Source organism: Larus michahellis, chromosome 2 (genome assembly GCF_964199755.1).
Source record: "Larus michahellis chromosome 2, bLarMic1.1, whole genome shotgun sequence".
In the NCBI taxonomy this organism is placed as follows: Eukaryota; Metazoa; Chordata; class Aves; order Charadriiformes; family Laridae; genus Larus; species Larus michahellis.
Genome location: NC_133897.1, coordinates 50716075 through 50738482, shown reverse-complemented (window position 1 = coordinate 50738482; position 22408 = coordinate 50716075). Strand labels below are relative to the sequence as shown.

General features: G+C 40.2%; 1 protein-coding gene across 1 annotated transcript in view; it reads left to right on the top strand.

The window, feature by feature from the left end:
* GLB1 (galactosidase beta 1) overlaps nt 1-19820 on the top strand; it is a 48856-nt gene extending 29036 nt beyond the window's left edge. The window contains exons 11-16 of the mRNA XM_074575279.1: nt 1791-1865; nt 6929-7018; nt 8942-9055; nt 10239-10370; nt 13865-14104; nt 17860-19820. Of these exons, the coding sequence (XP_074431380.1) occupies nt 1791-1865; nt 6929-7018; nt 8942-9055; nt 10239-10370; nt 13865-14104; nt 17860-18120 (912 nt within the window). The 3' untranslated portion in view covers nt 18121-19820. The remainder of the gene's footprint in view (nt 1-1790; nt 1866-6928; nt 7019-8941; nt 9056-10238; nt 10371-13864; nt 14105-17859) is intronic.
* The last annotated feature ends 2588 nt before the right edge of the window (nt 19821-22408 follow it).

Genomic DNA, 22408 nt, shown 5'->3' with positions numbered 1-22408 from the left:
GTTTGTTTATCTCTTACCTTCCATATCCATAGGATCTCAGTGAAGTTTTCCTGTCTCTGCTTTGGGTTCTAAACCCTGTAACAGTTTGTCTACTCAGTTGCAGTTTCAGGTGGAGCTGATGAAAGAAAATGAAGTTGCCTGTTAGTTACTTTGTTCAACATGTTGCAGTGCTACAAGACTAACACATAATCTTCCTTTACTGTTTCCTTCATTTAATAAATGCAATAGGGAGGAAGGATTTCAGTTTACAGTTTCTTTCAATTGCTGACAGCATTTTCTAATTTTTACTATTTGGGCTGAAGTTTCCTGGTTTTGACTTCTCTTGTGTGAATATAGTTTTCTTTAAGCCTGAATACTGTGATTATTTTCAAATACAGAAAGGAAGAAATGAACTTGTTACTGGAAGTATAAATCAGGCTTTCATCAATCCAGAGTTGATATTTGACAGGAGGGCATTGGGAATTATACTGCTGTGGTCTCTTAAAAAAAAAAAAAAAAAGCCCACAACAAAAAAACTAACTAAAAAAAGCCCCATGTCTTGGTGCAGAGGTGAGCTTTTGAGCATGAGTTTTATGCTGGATATACTATGTGTAAGCCCAGAAAATCATGCCTTGTGCTAAAACTTTCAAGCTGAAATCAAAGTAAAACCTCTTAAGAAAAACGCCCTTTCAGCCCCTCACCAAATTTATTTAAAAAAAGAACTAGGAGCTGCCAAAGTAAGCACTCAGAAGTCACCGAATGTGCAGATTAAGATAGCCTTCACAAGGGTGATCATTTGTGCATGTGTATTAAAATGTAGGCTTAGATTGCTTGATCATGTTGCTATCTCATCTGCAGAAGTGTTTTCTCTAGAACGTGCACTATCTCAGTGCTATCAAGAGTGGACATGTCAGGAGACAAGTAATGGCTGGAAAGGGAGAAGGGGATGATGGCAAGGAGAAAAGAAGCTTGTAGTCTCAGAAAGGAGGAGGCTAGGGTATGGGGCAGAAAGGCACTGTCTGCGCTTGCCACTTCTCAAAGGTGTCCAAGAAAGTGGTGGACATCCTTCACCCCTTCTCTCTGCTGATCTTGGATGGTTCTTCCTAGAGATATAGGGTAAGAAGTAAACAGAAGTAGCCCGGCAGTCAGAGTGTTTCCTTGTCATGGTTTCCTGTGATTGGTTGGGCAGTTCTCTAGACGAGGACCAGAGAGAGGAGCTAATGATGGGACCTCAGGGCTTCATGGAGCTGTGGAGGACGCTGTGGTCTCAAGGCCTGCTTCTCAAAGAAACCAGCCCAGGCAGTAATGGAGTAGCAGGTGGTGGTGGAGTATAGTAACACTAAAAGGAAAGGCAGAAGAAGCTAATAATTCCCATGTGGAAGTGCTGCTAAGGAAGGTTCACGTGGAGATACTGCCCTACAGACTTGAAAGGGTTAACTCGAGCCCCCATGGACTGGGGAGACGACTGCAGGAGGGTTGTAGAAGACAGTAGCGAAAGCTTTAGACACAGGAGGGCTGCAAGGGCCCTGTGGTTCTTTGGCAGCTCATTTGTTCACTATGCTTTTTACCTATTACCTTGAGTTGAATAGTTATTAAAAATTGTTTGCCATATGTGATCATCAGATGTGTTTTTTCTTAAAAAACCCTTCAACTTTGTAGACTAGGTGCAGCTGTAACCCTTTAGCACAGTGAGATTATCTACTTTTAACTAAAGTTCTGCTTTTGTAACTTGTGAAGTGAAAAGTGAGAATTCAGTTAAAACATGTTTGTATTTAAGTTTTTGGTTTTTTTTTTCCTCCTCCCCTTTCTAGTATAAGCAGTTACCAGAAGGTCTTATCCCTCCGACAACACCTAAATTTGCATATGGGAAGGTTCGCTTGCAGAAGGTAAATTAACATCTGTAATACGCTGTGTATCTTTCTGTAATGCTCTATGTTTACTTTTTGCAAAAAATGTTTATGAATGTGTCACGACAGTCTCTAAATACCATAAAAAACAAAGAGGAAAACCTTGAAAGCAAACTTTCAGGAAGGAGGGAGCAGAGCTTGGGAGCTAGTAATCATGCCATGGTGGAAAATGAGAAAGTGTATGTTACCTGGATATTAAAGATAACTTTTACAATATGCAGTATGTGCCTGAAGTTTTACTAAACTGAAATTAATATATTATTAACACAAGAGAATCATAGATGTCTAAGGTAACTCACGTATGAGTAATGTAGCTGGGGGAATGCTAGCGTGAGAGCTATGCGCAGAGTGTTTTTGTAGCTGGTGATGCCTCTGAAGTAGAAGCAGCAGGTAGGATACGTATATCTTTTACATACTTCTAGGTGTTTAAGTTTTGGATGTGAGACATTTATCAATAAGACTTCCAGATTTATTGAAAAGTTTCTTAAAAGATTTGTGAAAATCTGTAGCTGATGAGAGAAATTAAGTTAGTTTCCTGACAAGGCAAAAAGCAGGCAGAACTTAGCATGCAGAACCCAGCATTGCTGTGTCCTGTCTGACAACAGTGGTGTAACTGGTCAGCACATGAGTAGCTGGGGTTTTCTCCGTAGTACCACCGTTTTAGGACCACGTTTCTGTGAAATGTGATTGAGAACTAGGTGCCTGCAGTGAGCGTAGAGGATGGTTTAAGGGGAGATGGAAAAGACAACAGGTATGAACTTGGCTGCGTTCATTATGCTGGGCACATACAACTTTTTTTGGGGTGGAAGATTACTGCAGTTGGTGTACTGTGTACTGTAATTCATAATGCTTTGATTTTATACTTTGGAGCCACCTTTCCAATCAGCGATATATCTGATCTGTTACACACTGCAGCTGGAGTTCTGTAAAATTTGGTAGTGATAAGGCTTTGCAGGTGTTTTCGTGTAATGCCACTCAAGTGGTGGGCAGAAATACTTCTTGTATAAAAGTGATTCACCAGTGAAGTTGAAACAGATCTATATCATTTTCAAGAACCTTTGAGTATCTCCAGACCTTTTAAGGCAGGAGTTGCTATGATGTTTCACTGAACTGGCTTATATTTGGTACTGACTAATTATATATTGTTATCAGTACGCCCACCACTTCTTCTGCTATCATGGGTTGCTAGCATTTGGGAGCCTAGCAATCAGATTTTGACTCTATCTTTGCATGGTTCATGGCTCCCAGATAGGGCTGTTCAGTTTCACTAGAATGATGAACTTTATCTTTTACACCTTCAAGAAATGAATGCTGCACGGTGCCTATCCCAGACACTTGTCTTACAAAGGAGGTGTCAGATGACTAAACTTGCTCAAATATCACAGCTTTGACCGGGCCATCACACTGGGAGCCCAATTCCTGCACCTTCTCGCCTTCTACACTTCCTGCTTTTTTTGGGGGAGGTGTTTTACTCTCTACCCAGCAGTTTTAGGAATCCAGATGGCATGCCTAAACTGCCAGGTGTGAGGTTCCTGTCATTGCCCGTACATATACTGCCATCTGCACCGAAAGCCTCTAGAATTGTTTTCCGGGAAGAAGGCTACTTTTTGTTCTGTGAACCCACTGCTTAACTTCAGCAGCAGTTTATTGCTCTGCTTGGTTACCCTGCAACACAGGATGAGCCTCAAATCAAAGAGGCTTTGTACCATCCCAGACAAAGCCATCCCCTCAGCTCCATCATGCCTTCTAGCCCCTGCTGGGACCAGGTCCAGTGCACCTTGTTGTACGGAGAAACCTGAACGTATTTGGGTGAATAGCAGAGAGGGAATAGTCTACATGTAACCGGAGCAGGCTGTTCTCTATTTTTTATTTTTTTTTTTTTTCCACAAGGTGTTCTGTGACAATTCAGTCCTTAAGTACCTGATCAGCTGCTTGGGACCTATGCTTGAGGAAAAGAGAGCTTTGCCCTTAGCAGTGCTGCCTGTCGTATTCGATGGTGTTTTTGAGGTTTGCAAATAGGTTGCCCCAGATGAAAGTAACTGGGGAACCCAGGCTAGTTGGACAGGGAAAAGAAATAAAGAATAATAATAAAGAAAAACTCCCCTGCTGTTCACTGATCAGGCAGTTGTTCATTTTGAGGTATTGAATTATTTTAAAGAATTCTCCTGGGTGGGGGAAAAAATATAATTTCTTAAAAGATGCTGGGGATGCTGACATTGCTACAGAAGAGCAGAAACAGGGAAACAGGCCATGAGGAAAAAAATCCTATTTCATAGATACAAAAGAGAAGTGTTGAAGATGAGGAATGAGGGTGGGCAAAGGCAGAACGGCAATAGATAGGCTCAAGAAACGTGAGCAAGATGACAGGGTTTAGGGGTTTAAGATCCAGAATGTGGGGAGCATCCTTTCCAGAGGGAAATGAATGAGTTCTAGTGCCTGCAGTGTCTCTTTGTGGCTGTGCGGGCTTGTGAGCGGGTGGTAGTTTCTGGTCACCACTTGGAGGGCCCTGAGGAGTGCTTGGTCACAAGGAAATGCCTGTCCCAGCACTGCAACCTGCAGACTCATAGGTTTTGGAGTTCTGTTCAGTTCTTAGGATGTGGAGAGCTCAAGCAACAGTAAATAGTAGGCAACGCTGATATGATTTGGGTGTAGAAAGGGGTTAAGCAAACAGGGTGCTGCCAGTAGTTGATATCATTCCTGTTGGACCTGTTTTGTTTCTTCCTTTTGGGTGGTTTTTTTTTTTTTTTGTGCTTGATCTTACAGTTTGGTTTTGAAGACCTTGCTCTGGAGGATAAAAAGTATTGCTGTTTTTTATTAGTAGTCATCTGTTGTTTTATGGGTTGAGTTGTTAAAAAATTCTTGATAGCATTTGTACTTTTTAAATTTACTGTTAAGTTTCTGTTGTCATACTGATGACAACAGTCAACAGGACTTCGACTAAGAAGCGGTCAACAGGAACTTGCAGCAAGAGTAGATCTTGTTTTGTTTGTTGTTTTTTTTGTACGCACCACTTAAGAGTGAAAAGCTGAACAAAAATAATCTACTGAAGTTGCAAAGAAACGAGCTTCTGCCAGCCCAGTCCATAAGTGATTCATACGTGGTCGACCTGTATTCAGAGCAGAAGCCCCCTTGGTAGCCGGAGCTTAAAAAAAAAGTCAAACAGGCACATGTACAAGCTGCTAATGCTCAGTTCAGCAAGGCACAAAGCAGCACTCACTACTAATTAGTAGCTCATTCAAGTGACCGGGTGCGTCTTAATACCGCTTACGCTTATTTCTAATTTCATTATCCACCTGGGGCCAAGACTATTAATGCTCATAGGATTGTTGTTTGGTTCTAAAATCAACTCTGTCAGTGTCTGTACGAAGATACTCATCTCTTGCTTCATGGCTGTTGTACAAGACTCAGCAGTTTATGTTGCTTTAACATTACTGGCTCCCTTGGAGGAGCACAAGATAAGGAATGGAGCACTTACACAGTCCAGAGCATTTAGGGAATTTTACTGTATGGAAGCTGATTGTTATTTTAAGTACAGTGCTTAAACTGAAAACATAAGAGCAAACAGCTTTCATCAAATGTTTGACAGCCATCATTTGACTGACAGCCTTCTTTCCAGGGTGAACACACTTAACAGTAGACTAGTGAGGGTGTCCTGGCCATGTCCCCTCCCAGCTTCTTGTGCACCCCCAGCCTACTTGCTGGTGAGGCAGAGAGGGAAGCAGAAAAGACCTTGATGTTGTCTAAGCGCTGCTCGGCAGTAAGAAAAACATCCCTGTGTTTTCAACGTTGTTTTCAGCACAAATCCAAGACATAGCCCCATAAAGCTACTATGAAGAAATTTAACTCTATCCCAGCTAAAACCAGTAGTATACTGAAGAAATCATTGCGTGTACGTAGATGATTCATGCTGACTTGTCACATACAGGATTTCACACAGTGATGTAAATTTTAATATATAATTTAATATTTCAGCACTACTGAATTTCATGTATGCTCTGCAAAAATACAATAATTCTGTTACCGAAGTAGCCTCAAAGGTTTGTATTGCTGTGGATGCTCTTACAATATACAGTTTTACATGATTTTAAATGCTTTTATTTTTTTACCTTTTTTCACTCAAGCATTTGAAAGTAAATCTGCATTTGAGAAATATTTTGATTGTCTGATGTGTAATTACCACTGAATGGTGACATTACTTCTGGTGAAACAGACTGACATCTTGCATGAAAAATATGAATGCAGTTGATTCTTGGAGCTTGTAAGACACTAGGCATGTTGTATGCATCATGACTAACACAAAATTGATAGTGGGCTTTGAGAGAGAATTGTAGATGAGTAGAAAACTCTGTGATCGCAAAAGGAAATTGCAGATGGCAACAAAAGGCAATTTAATTGTACACATCTAAGTCCATATCCATCAAGGTACTTATGCATGTGACTAGCCTAAACCTTGCTCCCAGTCTCCCTAAAATCAGTCTAGGTACTTATGTGTGACACTAAATTAGAGCCTTGGGGTTTCTAATATCATTTAAGACTAAATAAGGTAAATTCATCTTGGATAACTCTTGATGGAACCAAGTTGTATCCCTACTTAGCTCAGAGGATTCCAGAGTAACTCACTGGAAATCAGTGGCATTTTCCCTAGATTGATTTTTAAGTATAATTGAGCAAAATTTAGATAATATAGTTGTTTTGTATTAACTGACCAGAGTAGTTGTGTTTGTTTATAGAACTTTTGTGAGAAACTCACGGGTTAGTTCTCATTAAATAGTAAAGAGTCACTTTTTTTATGAACGGGTAACAAATTTAGAACATCTGGATTTTTAAAACATTGCTTCACGTGTAGCATGTTTCTTTTAGGGTTCATCAGTTCTCTGTACTGTATTATACTATTAATGTGTCTGTAAGGATGATGTAAGGGCTTAAGTTTTCTTTGCTTTCTGGACAGATACAGCTAGCTGGCTAGGTGACTCGGTATGCAAGCTGTTACATTTGGATTGAAATTTACTCACTTTCATATATCTGCTTTTTCTATGCTGCAGGTGGGCACTGTGGTGGAGGTTCTTGACACGCTGTCACATGAGGGACCAGTGAAAAGCACTTACCCATTAACCTTTGTTCAGCTAAAGCAGGTGAGTATTCCTTTGGTAGTGCTTTGCAGTAATTTTGTAAAGTTTAATTTTACAACCCTCTGTGGTATCGCTCTTATGTCCAGTGTCTTACACCTTGTCTCAGCAAAAAAGTAATAGTATTATAAAGGTATCTAGGATTTTTGCATTGGAGACCTTTCCATGTTGTACAGTGCTCCTGTTTTGCACCTAAGGTTTTCCTCTTTCCATGACTGTAGGTATATATGCTGTCTGGGCCTTCACCTTTATCTCTCTCCCCTCTGAAGTATTGATTTTCCAGGTTCTTAAGAGACTCTTTTCGTATCCACCTTTTTTTTTTTTTTTTCACTAATTATCTTCCTTATCCTGTTTTTTCTTTGCCTCCGCCCACCTGCTACCAGAGTGACACTGCTTTTGCATACAAGTCAGGGGGCCTGGAGATTGGGGAATGCAGTCCATTTGACACTTCTGTGGGCCTCCTACATATTTGTAGTCCTTTTCTTTTACAACATGTATAGTGAGGCAAGAGAATGCAGTGAGAGAAACTTATGGGAGCAACTTCTTGAAGTTGTCGCAACCCACTGTTGAGGTCATTCACCCCACTGATTGAGATAGGAAAAATACCTGTCTCTGTATTTTCCTATGGCTTCTACTGACTCCCACTGTCTTTTGTGGTCCCTCTCTGTCAGTCTTTGCATCAGTTTCTCTGTCAGTTTTGGTGACTTGCCATATCTTCCTTCAGCGCCAAAGATCTTTCCCTTGCTGCTGAGGGATTCTGTCTTTCCATTAAGGTTACATGGCTCCTTGATCACTTTTGTGCCGAGTTCCACAGACTGAAGCATGGGTGCTAATTGCCTGCAGCTAAAATAAACTGCCTGGAGAGAATGTGATGATGGTAGTAGCTGGGGGAGGAAGAAGAGGAGGGAGCCATTCAGCAGATGCTTGGGATATGGCATTAGTCAAGTGGGGGTCAAAGCTCAGATTTTTCCTTTCCAAGCCACGAATACAGAGGTATGAGAGAAGCTGCAGATAATGCATTGCGGCTGGATGTAATTTCTAGTGGGCTTTTCTCTTTCGTCCTCTGGCCTTCCCACCCTTATTACTCTGCTTAGGAAAATTCCTGAGAGAATAGGGCAGCCAGGGGAGCTTCCTAGCATATTTTTAATTTTTTTTTTTTCTTTACCCCTTTTCTGGGCACCTTGTTGCAAATGTAATGCAAATATAATAATTATAGCAGAATCGAAATGGTTTACTCTCACTTCTTCCCGCCACAGTTATGTTCTAATCCAAATCTTGAAGATAAATGGTTTTGTGGCTACTGAGTGAATGAGATGATGCATTTTTTTGACCTGTGTTTAATTTGTTTCACTTTGTGATGAGAGCAAATCCGATGACTGTGAGATTTTTTTTTTTTTTCTTTCCTGATTGGGAACTTAGTGAAAAATATTTGTAAATGTTCCTGATGTAAATCAGGTAGTTTTTAAAATAGATAATATCAACTTGATGAACATGTCAATTTATGGGCACTGGATGACAAGTGCACTTTCAAGTTTGCTATAAAAACTCAGTGATGAAGGGATTTTCCAGCTATCTTCTCATTGATTTTAATGAAGATATAATACTGTCAGTCATCAACAGCTTTGTTTTTATTGAGGAAATATCATAGCTAAGACCCTTATCTTTTAAAGTTACATAAATATTCTGATGAAACATTTAAAAATGGAAACTGTGTGGAATTTACAACCATTACTTAAAGGTCAAAGTGAATTGTAATCTGAAGCTGGTATCTGTGATAGATGCTATCTGAAGGGAATGGAAGTTAACATTTTAATCTGAGTGCGTAGGCAGGAATGTGGGATATTTCTAATTCATGACCTGAACTGAAGCTACGGAGTGACTTGGTTCACTAATCTGTTTGTGTTTTTGTCCTTTCTTTTCTTCTCTTAGTATTTTGGGTTTGTACTGTACAGAACTACGCTTCCAAAAAACTGTACGGAGCCAACACAACTGTCTTCAATTTCAAATGGAGTCCATGATCGTGCCTATGTCTCTGTTGATGGGGTAAACATCGTTTGCTGGTATTCATTTCTGCTATGAGTGGCCTTCACAAAAGTCATGGATAGAATCTACTTTTTTTTTTCTCCTTTCTCCAACTTACCAAACAACTTTTTTAGACAAACTTATTTAATCAGATGGAGGAAGTAAGGAAGTGTACAGTTGATTCATTCTAAATGTTCATATTTCAGAAAATATGACTATTTATTATTTCTAAGGAAAATGTAATTGTTTCCATTTTTGAGATATTTGAATGTTAATACAGATTCATGACTTCAGGGAAAAGAAAACCACACTAAAACAACCAAAGCCTAGAGGAAGGCTTTACTTACAGGTTCATGAAATACATTAATGAATTTTGTATGCTTGGTGGCTTTCTACAGTGTTTCCATAGATTATTTTTTTTTTTAATTTTTATTTCATTTTAGTCTTCTCTTTTTTTTTTATTTTTTTCCTTTGAGGGTGGGGGGAAGTGGAAGCCTGAGCCTATGTCTTACCTTATGAAACCGGCTTCTGACCACAAGTTTTTTTTTTTTTTTTTTTTAAAAAAAATAGTGTATTGTACAGGATGTGAACTTTATTTTTCCTTCCCTTAAGTAGGGTTTTGTTCCTGCTTAATGCGAATTAATATCAATTTACGGACTTTTGTAGCCTATTCTTTAATTATACTTTGACCTGTGCTGACTCTCATCATCTTGGTGTCCAGGTCAAGGTCTTCTTTCCTTATGTTGTGGCAATGGGAATAAATAAAGCTTAAATATTGATGTGAGCTTAATTGGAAGATTAAGCCCCTTTTAATCACTGATATTGCCAAAATCTTTATAGTCACTAAACTAAATTTGGGAGCTTGCTTTTTGTGAATCAGATGCATCAAAAATACTAACAGTTCTACGAGTTCTAACAGTTGATTGAGTTAGTTGAATCCAGCTAAGGAAAGAGATGGTGTCAGTTAGACAAATGCTGCCTAGTCGTACATCCAGTTGATGTTTTGACGTGTGAATATTGACATAGCAGCACTGTGTGTGTGCTCCCATGCAAGAGGAGGAAAGGAAAATTATTTTTTTTTAACTCTTTCTGTTTGTTTCCTTTGTCCTCTTTCTTTTCTTCATGCAAGTTGAAGAGACAAATAACAGGATTTTGTTGGTTTTCAATGGTTATTATTTTCTTTCTCTTGGTGTAATTCATATAGGTTCCTCAAGGTGTCCTTGAAAGGGGCAAATCACTTACAATAAATATAACTGGGAAGGCTGGAGCAAATCTGGACATCTTGGTAGAGAACATGGGCCGAGTCAACTTTGGTAGATACAATAATGACTTTAAAGTAAGTAAAATCAATTGAGTTACTGGATTACGGTGGCTTTTCCACAGGTTAAAACGTAGTGGGTTAGAAAGAGCAAAAGGATCAGGATTACACAGCTGTAACTTTACCTAAAAATATAATAACTACTCAGTAGTTTTTATTTGAGTTTTTCCAGTCACCGAAATCAAAGTGCAATTAAAAACTGACAGACATCTTTTAATTTTTTTTTTATTGGTTCACTTATGTTGTCAGCCGCAGCGTTGCCCACAAGACTTTCAGGTTGAGATGAGCCTGTAGCTAGCATTTGAAAATGTGCAAAGCTGTTTGGATAAACTCCAAAAATGCGTTGGAAATCAGGTTAAGTCTTGGTTGTACTTCAAGGCTTGTGAATCCCGAGGTTGTATTTGTGTGTGTGCATGTACACACACACACACACACTTTTGTGTCTCTTCCCATGTCCCATTTCATTTGTCAGCAGCGTACCCTTGCAATATTTGCAGTGTGTCTAGAAAAGGCTGTCTCATGAGCACCTTTCCATGCAAAATTGCCAGTTCAGATTTGGACTGATCAGGTGTTAAAGATAATTATCAGAAAGCTTCTGAATGCTTCTGGGTCCATGCTACACTTTGTGACTGTCACCTACCCACATGAGTGGCTGTGGTGGGTTGACCTTGGCTGGGTACCAGGTGCTCACCAAGCCACTCTACCACTCCTCCTCCATGAACAGGATGGGGAGAAAATACAATGAAAAGCTGGTGGGTTGAGATGAGGACAGGGAGGTCACTCAGCAATTACCATCAGGGGCAAAACAGACTTGACCTGGGGAAATTGATTTAATTTATTGCCAGTTAAACAGAGTAAGATAATGAGAAATAAGAACAAATCTGAAAAACACCTTCCCCCCACCCCTCCCTTCTTCCCAGGCTCAACTTCACTCCTGACTCTTCTGCCTCCTTCCACTGAGAGGTGCAGGGGGATGGGGAACAGAGGATGTGGTCAGTTGATAACAATCTCAGCTGCTCCTTCCTCCTCACATTCTTTCCTGCTCCAGCATGGTGTCCCACCCACAGGGTATAGTCCTTCATTAACTTCTCCAATATGGGCTCTTCCCATGGATGCAGGTCAAGAACTACTCCAGCACGAGTCCTTTCCATGGGCTGCAGTCCTTCAGGAACAGGCTGCTCCAGCACAGGTCCCCCAAAAGGTCACAGCTCCTGCCAGAAAACCTGCTCCTGCATGGGTTCCTCTCCACTGGCTACAGCTCCTGCTAGAAGCGTGCTCCAGCATGGGCTCTCCACAGGCTACAGCTTTTTTCAGGGCATATGCACCTGTTCCAGTGTGGGGTTCTCCACAAGCTGCAGGGTGGATATTTGCTCCACTACGGACCTCCATAGGCTGCAGGGCGACAACCTGTGTCGCTATGGTCTTGACAGTGGGTTGCAAGGGAATCTCTGCTCCAGCACCTGGAGCATCTTCTCCCCCTCCTTCACTGACTTTGCTGTCTGCAGGGCTGTTTCTCTCCCGTTTTTTCTCACTCCTCTCTCACAGCTAGCTACGTGGTGGTTTTGTTGCGTTTATTTATGTATTTAATAACAGGCCAGGTGATAAGGAAGCCTATGTGCTTAGTGCTAAATTAAGGTAACAGAATAGAGGGTTAGAGGCTGGATTTGGGAGCTGCTCAATGTTGCTGTGGTTTAGCCGAAATTCACACTTATACCAGGGTTTCAACCTGTTAAAGATTTAAGAGTGAAAGCAAGTTTAGGAGACACATTCTTTGTGAGAATAATCCTCTAAAAGCAGCATCCCTCCGTGTGGAAGAGGCAGCCTTTCTTGGGTAATTTTGTAAAACATGCATTGCTTCTTCTCATATAATCCCTCCCTCGCGCTGTTCTTGTGTTGATTTTGAAAGCTGGGATTAACCTTGGGTTTTAGCTATTTTGTGCTTTCAAAAATAACTTCAGGGAAAGGTTCCTACCTTGTGAATTCTTGCATTTTTAAGCAAATAGGGTAGCTCTTCTGGGTTTTTTTTTTTTTTTTTTTAATAGCATTTTTTTAGCTTGAAATTGAGCTAGCCACCTAGCTTTTGGGAAAGAATCTTAAAAGGGTTTTGGTTTTAAAACATCCTGCTGATCTAAGTCTTGTTGTTGAAGGACACAAAGGAAGGAAGAGTGTGGTTTCTGTTTTTTCTTTTTTTTTTTTTTTACATACTCACTGACACCTGTATCTTTGTTTTGCTTGGGAAATTTATATCCATATCTGGACTGTTGAATATGCATTCTTATGCAGACCAAAGTAAGAATGCTTAGTACTTCATCTCACTTGAAAAATCACGCCATTCATAGTGCCTAAAGATGGGCTTAGGGAGGCAAATCAGAAAGTTTGGGCTAACGTTATGTTGCATTACTTCAATTGATCGCTAGACAGTAAAGTCTAGGTTGTATGGAAAAGTTTTGCCACTTAACTCTGTGCAGATATTTTAGTTTGATATAAGAGAAACAAGTTCCTCTTCTGTAAAGTGGGTGCCTAGGTAAAGAGAAAACCAATTGGTGCTTGTACTGATGATGAGTCAGTGCCATGCTTACTAGACATCAGAACAGACACACGACATAGTATTAGGCCATTGAAAATGTGGTTTTGCTTGTTCCTGTTCGACATGTGGTGTTTGCAACAGAACTTAAGTTGCACTGAAAAACAGCTTCTATACAGTGTCTATTCAACCAATTATATGGATGTAGCAGCATTGGTTTAAAATCAACCCCTTGCATTGCACTGAAACACAACTTCAGAAACTATTATTATAACACAATTAGGACATGTGCAGGGGTAACTTAATGTTCCTTTCACTCTTAAATCATGAGCTTGCCTTGCTTTTGCATTCATTGTGCACGTGCCCTGGTGTGCTGCACACATGGTTCCATAGAAATGAAACAGGACTCCGTGGGCTTGAAGCTGACTGTAAGCTTAAAGTATTTCACTGAATCAGGGTCACAAAGCATGTGCCTTGATTTTGTGATACTGTATCTTAGCTGTAGAAGATTTGTAGGAAGTAAATACTGCTTTCTCCGCTATTGTGCAGGTTAATGTCTTGGGTTAGTGACTCAGTGTTACCAGATATCTTGATGGTATCTCAAACATATGCTATTCAGTGCTTTTTCTGCTTTTTGTTTAAGCCCCAGGTTTTGGAATCAAGCAAAACAGATATTTTCACAGTTACGGGAAAAAAGTTTGACAAAAAAAAAACCAAACCCTTGGGCATCAGTGAAAGCTCAAAACATTGAAGAGGAACAGATCTTCCACAGAGAATAAACGAAACCCTTTATTCTTAAGCAAAGTTTGTAACTTGGTGAAGACCAGATGCTTGTTTTTTTCATACAGAGATTGGCAGCTGTTGCAAGTAGTTTGATTCAGTTTTTATTCCTGACTGATTTATAGTTGCAGCCAAGTAACTTCAATAACATGAAGCTAAATATGTTATGTTTTAGTGTTTTGTTTTGGTGTTTTTTTTCTCCTCCTAGGGTCTAGTTTCAAATTTAACTCTTGATGAAGACATACTTGTTGAATGGGAAATGTATCCTCTAGACATAGATGGAGCAGTGAACCATGACATTAATGGCCATGTTGACCTACCAAAGAGATCTGTTGGCAATCCACTGAGTTATGAAGCACCTACTTTTTACACTGGTAGACTGTCAATTCCTGGAGGGATTCCAGACTGGCCTCAGGACACCTATGTCAAGTTCCCTGGCTGGACAAAGGTACAACTTTTGCTGTAAAAACTGCTGTAAAGTCCACTCGGAAAGCTACTGAAACTTCTATGGACAATCAAAGTCCACCTCTCTTGGATGGGTAGAAGTTGGTTGTAGTGGTGGAGTGTCTCAAATATATTTAAACAACTAGGAAATTGATTCCTTGCTTTAAGTAAATCTGGAGATAAACCATTAAGAGAAGGAAAACACACTCAGAAGATACCTGGTATTGGTCTAGAAAGTGCCCATGGGTACAGATCCAATGCATGGAAGATGTTAGTGCTTGTCTTCTGGAGGCTACCTGCACCTGGACTGAATGGATCAGAGAGCACTGCTGTGAGAAGCTTGTGGGCATATCTCTGTTAATGGGAACTTCTTATGGGCCTGGAGCATAGCTAGAGCAGCAAAGAGTGAGTTTTCACAGTGCCATGTTTGTAACAGCCAGCACGCAGGATGGGCAAGGACCAGCTCAACTAGCTGGTGCACAGAGGGCAGAATGTGTGCACTGAAGTGCCACTTCTCTTGGAAACCTAAGCATTTAAGTCCAGGCTTCAGGGAAGTGCCTGTGTTAGATAGCAAAATTATTCCTTTCTGAAACAATTAATTTACTGCTATTAAAATAGAGTAGGAGAAGGAGTTGCTCGTGGCCTCTCTACAGTACTGTAGTGGTTAAAGCACTTCCCAATATGCAGTGATTCATGGCAGGCACTTAGCGTTACTGAGCTTGGATGAGGAAGTCTGATTTAGTCCCTGTTCCTATATATGTGTCTATCTTACAAAGTCACTGAATAAAATCCAAAAAATAGCTTTTTACACAGGAACTGGAATCTGAGACTTTTGCAGTAAATTTTGTGACCCAATGAATCGTAAATCTTCAGGAAGCGAGATGACAATACCTGCCTGTTGGCAAACTCATCTTTGAAATGGCAAATGAGTCCAAGAAGTCTCATGTACTGGTGGGAATCTTTTTTCTCTGATCTACCGAACACAGAAACCTGTTTTACGTAGTTTGTACACCCTCTAAAGCAGTCAAGGTGAAGAGATCCCAGACAAACTGTAAGTCGGGTTATTGAATTGATCCTTCAAGCTTTACATGAATTGGACCAAAGTTTTAAATAAGATACCTAGGAGTACTAAGATTGAGGTGATAGTGGGTGTGGAAACTGAGACTTCCAGATAACTTTACCAATGAGAAATACCTTTAAGGCAGAAGGCCATAAGGGTTTAAATTCCACCTGGGTCACGCCGAATCTGGGTCTTAATTCCTTCAGTGGCACTGTATAAATTGCTGATGCCAAGGTGCGGAGAGGGACTTTTAATAAAAACCCACCTGGTTTGAGTAGTTGGAAAACCATGGAAACAACACTTACCAAGAAAACATGTAATTCTAATGATCATCCTGCCTTTGCATATTAAGATGAAGAATATGGCATGGTGGATTGCCTGGAAGAAGGGTGGAGCATTAACAGTCATGACCTATGTTGTAGCTCGCTTGCCTTCAGTGGTTTCTAAAACCTTCACTATTAATAAAACTTCCTCTACCCTTGCTTGAGGAAGCACAATGCCCTTAAGCGTACATGGCCCTGAATGTACGTTTAGATTTATTTGGCTGCTTTTCTTCAGCAGAAGTGAGGATTTGGAGTCAGAACTGTTCTTGATTTCTTTGGAATCATAGGTTTTGGTTGCTGACCCTACTAAAGGAAATCTTGTAACTGAAGACAGAGATTCCCCCTCCTTTATTTTGTCTAGGGCATATGTACTGGTAGTGTGTATAGTGGTGTGATTTGCTGGTTTAGGGCATACAAATTCCTGAGTGTGCAGTCTTTAGGGACTGCAATGTTAATAAGGACAGTTTCGAATTGAGAAACTGAGTTCATAACTTTACTGGAAAAATGAGTTGCAACCAGTGACTGATTCAGATCAGAAACGGCGACCTGCCTGATCATACCTGCTGCGTTAGAACTCTAATGCAGTTGATTCCTACAGTAAACTCCTACTTCCCCCAGGATTACAGTCACTCTCTGTAGTATGTAGGCTACTGTCTGGTGGGTACACTCACTAATTTATGTCGTAGTGGGGAAGGTTGCATTAATGCCATGTTTTCTTCTAAAACTACCACAGCAGCAGAGTAGCGAGCTTTAATAAATAGCTCTTCCCTTGCCTTTTAATACAGCAAAAACAAGCTATGAAGATAAACTCAATTAAAAAAAAAACTAAAAGAAAAAGGAAAGTTTGAGGTCAAAGTTTATTAGCACCTCGGCAGAACTGTACAAGATAGGAATCTTATACCCGGGAAGTGAATAGAGAGCTGAAATAACTCACGTGCATTTACACGTGTACCAACTCATTATAAAATTTCTCTTGCAAGATTCATAAGGCCTGTTTTCCTAAATACTTGCAAAAGAAAACACAAGAAAAATACCTCCAAAGCGTCTTGAACAGCAACACTCATTATATTACAATTGTGCTTCTGTAAATCCTTTAAAAGTATTATTCAGATATCCCAGAAAACTGTAGAAATGACCAAGAGTGCAGTAAAAGTCCTTACTTTCCACTGATTCGGACTATTTTATTATTTTTATCACTGCACATCAACGCCATGAGTTAGCTTGTTTTCCTCTATATTCTGATTACCAAAGGCCAAAGCAGGAGGGAAAACACAGATGCAGTTATCTGTTCCCATCCCTCTTCTTGTCCACTGAACTCTCGTCTGACATATGGTGAAAAGACATTTAGGAGGAGTAAAAGCAAATTATTTACCCAAATGAGCTGTATATCCTCCCTTATGTCTTGTTTAATGAACTAAGATTCAGCTCAACTCAGTAGAGTCCATTTACAGTTTTACAGAACATTCTGCAACTCACCAATACATAGACTAGATAGATAGACAGACTTTTGGAAAAATCTGCATTTGTTTCACTTCAGTGTGTCTGTTTTGTGGTGTATAAATGACTGGTCTGGCTTTTTTCTTTTCCTCTTGCCCAATTTTGTTTTATCTTTTGAACTTAAGGTCTTATTTATAATTTTAGAACAGTATTTTGTATTAGCAGTTCTGGCCACCTCCACAATAAAAATAATTTAAAGAGTTTGTATGGCATGTTAACCACAACTTCATTGAACTTAAATTAATGCTCGCAGAGCCCCAAAGATTTTAATGCTTGTAGGTAACTGCACCAAAATACAGTACTCTCTTGAAGTGTGATTTCACATGTTCTTTTGTTGATTGAGCTATTACAAGTATAATAGACATCTGAATTTCACGTGTCTAGACAAGCTGTATCTTTTTCATGAAATCATGCAACATGAAGGGGCTACCAAGATAATGTAGTCTTATGCTTGTACAGACAGCCACAACAGAATTAGGGTCTGTTTTTTTTCTTTTCTGAGTTCTTTCTCCTTTTAACAATCAGCTTCAAGCAAATAGGGTTTTCAGTTTTGCTTTCGTCTGAAATTTGGTGCAAAATTCAGTGCCAGGAACCTGCAATTCCATTTTCCTAAGAATTGTCATATTTGGAATTACTGCAGTATTTGACCACTTTCTTTTTAAATATTAATGATGGCTTTAACTCATCAGGGAATTTAGATTCTTTTGACTGTCATTAGCACTTTCTTGAACAGATTTTTTTTTTATCCTTGTGTTCTATCAAACTGGATAACGGAGGAAATTCAGTTACTATGTGAAGAGCGTTATTCTTAAAGCTATTTCATCATTTTATCGCTGTCAAATTATTAAAATGTCATTTTTTTTCTTTCTGCCTTAACAGGGACAAATTTGGATCAATGGCTTTAATCTTGGTCGCTACTGGCCGGCCCGTGGTCCTCAGCTGACCCTTTTCGTTCCCAGGAATATACTTGTTTCATCGGTGCCAAACAACATAACAGTGTTGGAGCTGGAGTGTTCTCCTTGCAGCACCCGAGCATGCGAGATAGAATTTGTAGACAAACCTAGTATCAATGCAACAACACAGTATGAAAATGATGCCCCCCAACTCTTTGTTAGAGACACGTGGCTGAACCATCTATAATAATTTGAGTATTTTCTTATCTTCCCCCAATTTGCTTCCCTTTTCCTCAAACCATACTTCCCTTTTTTAAAGACTCAGTGTTTATCAGTAAGTTGTTTAGCTGAGGCAACTTCTTAAATTCCTCAAATTCCTGCCAGATTTAAATACTGACATTCTCTGAAAAAAAATAAAAGCTCTAGCTTTAGAATTTGCTTTGGACTGTAAAATTTAACTCAACTGGAAGATAATGTTCCTATCAGTCTAGTAAAAATGTAGTCCTTGTAGCAGCTTATATTACAGGAACCGTCGTACGCTTTTCTTTTTTTACCATGTTTTGCAACTGGAGAGGAGCCTGCAAAAGGAGTGCACAGTCTCGCTAGCTTGCTGTTTATTCACATGGGCTGGTAGGTCAGAGCTGCCAAGAGACTAGATGCTTTCAGCTGATTTTATCATCTGGTTACTATCAGTAGTCTGAAGAGGCTCACCGCCAATGTTGGGCAGACCTCAATTTTTTCACCCCTGTGCAAGTGACCTTAGAAAAACTTCTATTGGTTTCTCACAGGAGCAGTGAGAAGAACTGTGAAAGAAAGCACTGAAATACAAGCTGGTCCGAACAGGAGTAGTGTGGAGGCACCTTGTAGTCCGCGTCTGTCCCCTCTTGGAAAGCCAATTTACTGCTTCCCAACTTATGCTATCTTTGAAGACTTTAAGTTGATAAGTACAAGGACTATGTAAAACTTAGGCTGTTTTGGTTGGACCGTAGCCTCTGATTAACCTGCCTGCAGAATTTAGTCTTAAAATGAGCCACATTTCCTTTTAATGGATCCTATTTATTTTCTCTTTTTTTTTTTTTTCTCTCCCCTTTAATGGACCTGGAGTACTTGTTTTTCATAGGCCAGCACCTTGGAAGTGGAAGGCTAAAGTTAAAGAACTTTAGTTCTCTTTTAGTCATTAATTCACATCTTCTATTTTGTTCCAGTAAATTGATGATTTTTGTAAGGGCCTGGTATTTGCAAAGATGGGCAATCTCTGTCAGTAAAACTGACTTTCTACAACAGACTGAGTTGTCTCATTGATTCTAATGGGTTTGGTGTCAATCATGCAAACTCCTTGGTGAGATTTAAACAACAAAAGATTAAGATAATGGAATCAAGTATTTTCATAATCTGTGGTTTGTTTCTTTGATTTTTGTCTGATATTATTAAAATGGTTCTTTAAAGATTAAATCCTCCCTGTGCTTGCTTGGGAAGGGAAAAAGGGGATGAGGTAGAGTTATGAGGAGTTACAGCATAAGGGAGAAATGAGGTTGTAAAGTCTCTATGGAGAAGCAGTTCTTCTTGGTGTCTCATTTGTTTTCTGTGGTATGAAGATTTGTGCAAAGTAAAGCAAAACAAAGTAGTTGTGACAGGCTGTGTGGACCCCAGAGGTGCCACCCTTTTCTGAGATGGCCAATGCAAAAACTTATTTCTTCTCAGCTGATAAGGACTACTACTGTCACCTGAGGAGCGAGCGAAAAGGACCACCACTCCCTTGAGTATCTACATCTCTGCTATGTCTGATGCGTATGATGGGCTTTCAAACCAGACACATGTGGTTTACCTGAGCCAGAGAGCTGCTACTCTTTAAATTCTCACCTCACATGCAAAATCTAATGGCTGGGGACTGCGTGTTCAGTACCTGACACACTTCATTCTTGGAATAAAGTGGTCTGTCCTGACCCTAAATTTGTTTTTTGTTGGTTTTTTTTTTTTTTTTTTTTTTTTCTTGGCACAGTCCCTATTCAGACCCTGGAACATGCTCTGCAGTCGGTTTATTATGAAGTATTAATTACCTCAGAGCCAGGCCTTGAATGTAAGGAATGGAACAGAGTTAGTTTCATACCGGTTGTGGGTTTTGTGGCTTGAAGTGTGCAGAATGACAGTACTATTTAGGTATTATTCCTACAACAGTTCAGTGTTTTAACAGCCAGGAGTATTTTTAATTTTTATGGCAGTTAAGTGCTGTGAGGGGAGTGGAACTCCTGGTGCTCATTCTGACTTCATTTTGTTTTACGTCGTAGTTGTGAAAATGTAGTGTAATTGATGAGACTTCACTTTTTGCCACAACTCTGTAATATTCCAAGCAGAAAGGCTTTGCATCAAGGATTACAAACATGTATCTGGTTAGATATAAGACTAACAAGAACAACATGGAAAAAAAAGAGCGTAAAGTTTTTCAAGTAGGGCTTAGATAGCTTGATTAACACACCGGCGTGTTTTCTGCTTTCAGTGAAGTGTTCTCTTGTTTACAGAAAGGAACTGAAAGTTGAAGCCCTGATTCCTAATTCTGATCTACCTACATGAAAACACTGCTAGAGGTTGCCAAGCAGTGCAGTATTTATTTGAGTATGCAGAAGGGAGGCCTCTGTGGCACAGGGCCTCCACAGTACAGCGCTACTAAGAAGAACCTGTTGCCGCTTGCTGCTGCTTTACCCAAGGATGCGTCTGTAGGTGCTGCAGGAGGGTGTTCTGCCCTGTAAATGTCTCATACTGGGTTGCTGTGCCCACACCACTGCTGATGCTATGTGGCTGGGGCTTACCCTAGGTTTCCTAGCTTTGGCATGCAGTCCTCCTCAGACCAAGTATATGGTGCAAAATGGGACCGCTTTGTCGTTTTACTCCTTTGCAGTCTTGAGCAGGTCAGTTGTTTTAATCTATCCTCAAATGTGGTTCTATCGTCTGTGTCCAGGGGTAGAAATGAAATCAGCAGAGAACCTTCTGACTGAAGACCAAATGCATAGGAGAAGAGGGGTGTGAGGATTTAGCTGGCTCACCTTGACCAAGTTTCAATTTGGATTTGAAGGCCATGATGTGAAACCATTGTCAGACCCCTGGTTAGTATCTGCAGTGTAGCTGTGTGATCTGTTCCAGATGCTGGAACTCCATGGGATGGTCTGTCTGGAGCCAGCTGCTCCTGAAGGCGTGGCAAGAAAGAATGTTCCTAATGCTAAAATTGTGGCTCCTCAAATGCTCCCTCCTGCCTGTCCTTGGGAATTTGGAAGTGCTTTGCTGGCACAGTGTTCCCTGCTTTCAGCAGACCAGTGCAAACACGGTGTTTGGTCAGAATTAGTGTGTAAAGAGAAGTGGAGATGTTACACTGGTCCCAGCTGGAAGGTAGGTGTGATCTTTACACTTCTGTAGGGGAGCGCCATTTCAAATCTGCACCTAGAGTGTAGCTGTAGAGGCTCAGCTTAGCACAGATGGGGTTTTTTTCAGCCATGGAGTGAGGTTTGTAAGCTTAGACTGTAATACTGCCTGCCCATGAATGAAGGCCTTTTAAATGTGATTACTTGGGATGAATGAGCAAATAGGTGAACATGAACTGGTGAATAGTGTGCAGTATATAGTTGAATTCTCTTTCTTAATCTACGTACAAGACTAGTCTTATATTCATAATATAATTCTCTTCCTAAGTGTTGACCAAAATTTCAGTCCCTGAATCACTTGAAACTTGACCGTGTCCATGCCTCTTTAGACTCACCATGCCCTTCGTAATTCACCTGTGCAGGTAGTTCTCCCTGTCTTTCTGCTCTCCCATCTCTCTGGGGATTCCACAGTGCCTGTGGCTTTCTTTCGCTGTTTTTTGATGAAATACTCGTTTCTTTGCACAGTTTGAATGCTTACATGAGCCTGGCTCTAAAAATAGTCCTCCCAAGTGGACAGCAAACCCTATCCACCTGACAAATGTGTCAGGCATTCAGAAATGGCAATTACAGAAGAATCCTGTGTTTCACAGTGTGCTCTGAAGGAGCTGATACTGGATTATCCAGGCTGAGAAGGCAACCTGTTAACAAAACACTAAGTTTGGACTGCAAAGGGAAGAAATATACTCTCTTTGGATGGATTTGGTCACTTTGATATAGTTGGATGACTGACTAGACTGTTGCAGTCCCCTTCTAATCTCATTTCAGATATGTTGAGATCACTGGGAACAGTAGCATCTCTCCATGTGTAAAATGGATATCCTGACAGTTTTCCTAGGATGCTCTTCCTGGAAATCCATCCATATTTGAGCAAATAGCTCGCAGTGCTGACAGATCCTAACCAGAGCCTCTGTCAGCAGCTTAGTTATTTACTGGGCATTGTTGCCTCTGTATCAGCAGGAAACTACTTGAAAATGTTTTTCTGTTACATGGCTTTGCAATCACTCATCTTCTTCCTTTTTTTTTTTTTTTTGCTTGCAAATGCTCTCGCATAACTTCCCAAAGGAACTGCTGATTAATGTGCAGTCCCCACATTTTTGGTTTAATCTCTTTTTGCATGTATCTTTT